The sequence below is a fragment of the Propithecus coquereli genome, unplaced genomic scaffold (genome assembly GCF_000956105.1).
Source record: "Propithecus coquereli isolate 6110/MARCELLA unplaced genomic scaffold, Pcoq_1.0 Scaffold468, whole genome shotgun sequence".
Lineage (NCBI taxonomy): Eukaryota > Metazoa > Chordata > Mammalia > Primates > Indriidae > Propithecus > Propithecus coquereli.
Window position 1 is genome coordinate 330,425 of NW_012150485.1, and position 4,768 is coordinate 335,192.

At 55.7% G+C, this 4,768-nt stretch overlaps 1 protein-coding gene across 1 annotated transcript in view; it reads right to left on the minus strand.

The window, feature by feature from the left end:
* Window positions 1-3,026: 3,026 nt before the first annotated feature.
* LOC105819034 (serine protease inhibitor A3N-like) overlaps window positions 3,027-4,768 on the minus strand; it is a 4,337-nt gene continuing 2,595 nt past the window's right edge. The window contains exons 2-3 of the mRNA XM_012655188.1: window positions 4,555-4,761; window positions 3,027-3,411 (exon numbers count right to left, since the gene is read on the minus strand). Coding sequence (XP_012510642.1) covers window positions 3,217-3,411; window positions 4,555-4,761 — 402 coding nt within the window. The 3' untranslated portion in view covers window positions 3,027-3,216. The remainder of the gene's footprint in view (window positions 3,412-4,554; window positions 4,762-4,768) is intronic.

The following is a 4,768-nucleotide window of genomic DNA, read 5'->3' on the forward strand; positions in this document are numbered from 1 at the left end:
AAGGGACCCCTGCCAAGGGGAGAGTAGCTGGTGAGGAGTTAATTCAGGCAGAAAAGATCATCTTAGGGTGTTTTTGCTGCGGCCAGGGGTACTCAGACCCAGGAGCAAGCATTTCAGTGACGTCTGACTTCTTACACGTGTGCACACACACATGCACACGCCAGTCTGATTTTTTACACACATGTACATGCCAGCCTGACTTCTTACATGTGTGTGTACACATATGCACATACCATCATTATTCCCACTTTAGAGACAAGAAAACTGAGTGTCAATGAGGAAGACCCCTCTTTGAGGGAAAGAGTAGCCTTTCTTGTTCACATTGACATTTCCAACGGGCTGTTCTCGGACCTCCTGGTACCCCCGTCCCTTGCCCTCGGCCCTCCCTGGGGCTCAGCTCCCTCTGCCCTGGTCTGTTCCTCTCAGCACTAAGTCTGAGGCCCGTGATTTCAGGCCCTGCCTGGTCTCGATCCTCAGCTCCCTCCTTGACTCCCGACCTCCTGACCAGCAGTTGACCTTCTTGAAACCTGAAAGGGAGCTGGAGAGGATAGAGAAAGAAAATTCACAGCCCTGAAGACTGGAGCCACCAGCAATTCCTAGAGTTGGGCTGCCAAGGAGCCCATCGCTGAGCCTGGCAGATCTGCCATGACGCCCTGGTCCCCTCCCTGTCCCATTGCATGCCTTCCCCCATCCTAAATCCTGGCAAATGTCTCTTCTACTTCAGAAATCACCAAAATCATTGGAGGGGAGGAGGATCCACAGCGTGCTGCTAAGAGGGATGCACCTTCCTTCCTCTGCCATGGCCAGGGCCTCCCCTGCATTCCTGTCACAGTGGGAGCCTTGACCTTTGACCTCTGCCCTCCCCACCCAGCGACTGTGCTCTCTCTGAGACGCTTCCTGCCGCCCTGCCGGCGGCTGCTCACTGTGCAGCTCCCTCCCCGTTGGAGGGGGTGCCGAATGGCCCATATTCATTGTACCTTAGGAGTTGTGGCACCCTGCGGCCCTGGAGGCTGGTCACCGGTCTCCTGAATCATTTCTGTGGTCATAAAAGCTTGCTCAAGGCTCTAGCATCTGCGAAGCACTGGAGCTGACTCCAGCATAGCGCCCACTGCCCACCGCCCTCTTTCCTCCCCTCAAAAGCTTACCTCTAGGTGGGCGTCTGCACTCTCTCCTGCTCTCTCTCTCCTTCTCCTCTGCTCACTCCCAAGCCCACTGTGGCCTTCCCTCCGCCCTGCGGGCATTGCACGTGCCCTTCCCTAGTGGCTTTGGATCCCTGACTCCCATGGATGCGCCCATTCACCCCGTCTCTGGGTCATCTCCCCACCCCCTCGGTAAGCCTCTCCTCTTGGGCCTGGGTGACAGCTTTCTTCCTGTCCTCCCGCCTCCTCCCCATGCTGGTCACTGTCCTCATCGGGCTGCCCTTTCTCAGCCGATCCTTCCACGGGGGGTCCTCTTTCCTCATGCCATGATGCTCACCCTCCTCCTGTCTCAGAATGTGTGGTCATCACCCAGGTGCCCAGACCCAAACACGGCTTATTCTCCCTTCCTCCCTGCACCCAACCGCAGCTGTGTCCATGCTTCTCACGGCCTCCTGGCAGAAACACCCTGCGTTCGCTCCCTCCTACCTGTGACTTGCTTTTGCCCCAGTTCCAGCAACAGCCCCTGGATGTCCAGCGTGCACCCCTGTCCTGGGCCCTGAATCATCGCTTCTCTGCTCAGCAGTCAGAGTGAGTTTTCCGGCGTGCAAGTCTGCTTGCGTCTCCTCTGTGTTCAAATGCCTTTAAAGCCCCTGTGGCTCCAAGGAACCACTCTGCAATCCTTGGCAGCGGTTCTGTCTCTTCCTCCTCCCAGCCCTTCTGCTCCCTGCCCCAGAACTACTCAATTTCTTTCAGTTTCTCAAAAATGCCACCATTGCTCTTTCTCCTGCCCGAAGGTTCTCTTCTCTGTTCACCTGACCACCTTCTATTCCTCCTCTGATCTCAGCACAGAAGTCACCACCTCCAAGAAGTCTTCCCTGACATCCCAGACTGAGTTTGATGCTCTCCTCTCAGCTCCCAGAGCCTTGTTTCACCATCTATTTGCCCATCAGATTGTCTGTCCCCTGAGGGGACACTGTGAAAATCTCAAGGTGTGGAATCACTTTGTGGTTCAGCGTGCTCCTCGGGTGGCAGGTGGATTGGGATAACATCTGCCGGCAATAATTACTAGCTCTGTGGCCTTGGGAAAATTGCTAAGCCTCTCTGCGCCTTAGTTTCCTCATCTACAAAATGAGACCATTGATAGCATCTATCTCATAGGGTCATCACCGGGATTAAATGGGTGATTTCAAGGAGAGATCTTAGCAGACGGTCTGGAATAAAGATCTCAACTATTCAGTTGTTGTCAACCCTGTCACTGTCTTTGTCGTCCCTAGAGATCACGAGGTCTCCGATGGCATCAGTTAAATGAACAGCTGCAGGGCCGCGCTCGCTGCCGCTGTGCATGTAATGCTCCTGTGTCTTCAGCCCCGCGTTCTGGTTGCCCAGGGAGATCGTCCATCAGGGTGAGGACTAGGAACTGCTGAGACAGTTGAGGGGCTCAGTCTGGGAACCCAGAAAATGGCCACTCTCCACATATTGGGGGGCTGGGGGGGCAGAAAGGAGAGATCCCACCATAAAGCCCTGCTCTGCTGCAGAAGTGAGGGGTCCAGGGGCTGTGCCAGGTGTGGTCAGGGCCTGGAGCCCCTGCAAGAGTCAGCAGGTGGGCAGAGCCTGGGCCCTGGGGGAGGGAAAGAGGAAAACTGGAACCAGGCACCAGGTAGCCCCTGGAGGCAGGAATCGGCCTTAGGACAGCAGGGTCCCCTCCAGTCGTGGGCCTGGGGTCCAGGTGAGCTTGGCTGCAAGCTTAGGGGGTCCTGGTCGGGCTGCTGCAGCTGAAGACAGAGGGGCCCAGAGCCTGGGAAGGGATTGAGCCTGCGTGGGAGTCAGGGGGCTTGGCTTTGGCGCACAGGCATTCTTGGGGACACAGAGTCAGGCAAAAGGAAAGTGTCCAGTACAAGGAAGACAGTTTATTGCTGTCAGGAGGCTGCCTATGCATGTGGAAGCCACACAGGCAGTCACTGTCACCTTCCTAAGGATGAGCAGACAGAACCAGGCTATGCCCAGAGACCCGGCACCCGGCTTCCATTCCCGGCTCCTTAGCGGGACCCCCACTGCTTGGAGGGGAGCTCTAGGCTTACTAGAGCTCTCTAATTCTGCCCATAAAGAGGATGTTGTCCAAGTCCTTGTCTTGGAGGATCAGCAGAAAGGGGAAGTTGAAATTCAGAGTTAACATCGGGTCCATTCTTCCAGACATGGGGACCATTTTGATTCCTGTGGCAGCAGCTGCTTCTGTGCCCTCCTCAGCTACATCCAGTACGGCCTTGTGGACCACCTGTAGGGACAGCACGGCAGTACTCAGACAGGAGGGGGCAGGGGACAAGCAGCCTTCCCGTGTGCTGCTAAGGGGACTGACATTTATCGAGCATCTGCCGCCGGCACGTTCCCGCGCTATTAAATTTGTTTGCTCCTCCGGACAGCCCTGTCAGCTAGTTTCGCACAGTCACGATGGCAGGTGCGCAAATGGAGACTCAGACGCCATGTATGACCTGCCCAGAGATGTAGAGGTAAAGAGCTGGGGGCCTGCCCTGGGTCCCTCTCCATCCGAGTGAAGAGCCTGTGTTGCCCCCCAAACACCCACTCCTGTCGGGAGGCGGGGCAAGGGCCACCGAAGGCATTTTTCTTGTAAGCAAATTCCTGGCAGCCTCTCAAAGGCATTTTTCTTGTAAGCAAATTCCTGGCAGCCTCTCGACCACAAAACAGCTGCCGCAGACACCTCCCTGGCAGGACCAGTATTCCTGCCCCAGCTTAAACACCCTTGGGGCTCTCAACTACTTTGCATGGCTTTGCATTCCAGGACTACCTGTCTCTGCTCCTCCGAACACAGCCCCTATCCCCCTGCTCTTGGGGAGGAGGGGTGCAGAGCCCGGCCCAGTGCTCTGCGTGGGCACACGTACAGAGGAGAGCGGAGGGCAGCCCAGCCCACTCCCTTTGCTCTGATCACTCTGCTTCTAGTAATGCAGTCCTGGCGGCCCAAGTAGTCTTCTCTCATACTCTGAGTGCATTTCCGTCACAATTCCATATAACCATTCCTATTACCTGTTACCATCACCTGCCCTGCCAGGCACCGCATATGAGCCGAGGACTATCACTCCCATTTGACAGATGAAAAAACTGAGGGTGGAGGACTTTAATTGTTTGTCTTGCAGACACTACACAGGGGAGCATGGGAGGGTGTCCACGGCCGTCTGATTCTGCCCAATGACAGGTTCCCGGGTCACGGTATGTGGCAAGGGAGGTGGAGACCAGCCCCCAACTATACCCCAGCTCTCCTGGGCTTGGGGGAGTCCCAAGGAGGAGGATCAGTGATGAGAGACGCATGTATTTACACAAACTCAAGATCACCCAAACATCCATCAGGCCTTCCCCTTTCCAATTCAGATATGGAGGATAAGTCGCCCAAAGTCTGAAGACTCACCTGGGAGAGCACGAGGTTCTTGGCCCCCGTGATCCCTGACAGGTCGGCCTCCTTGGTGAAGACTTCCCTAATGCCCAGCAGGGGAAGTATGTTTTTCAGATTATAGTCACCCGAGATGGAAAACTTCGGCAGGCGGAGGCTATCTATATGTCTAGGAAATGAGAAAAAAAGTATTTGAACCTCTGCTGGCTCAGTGCCCACTTTCTCCTACCTC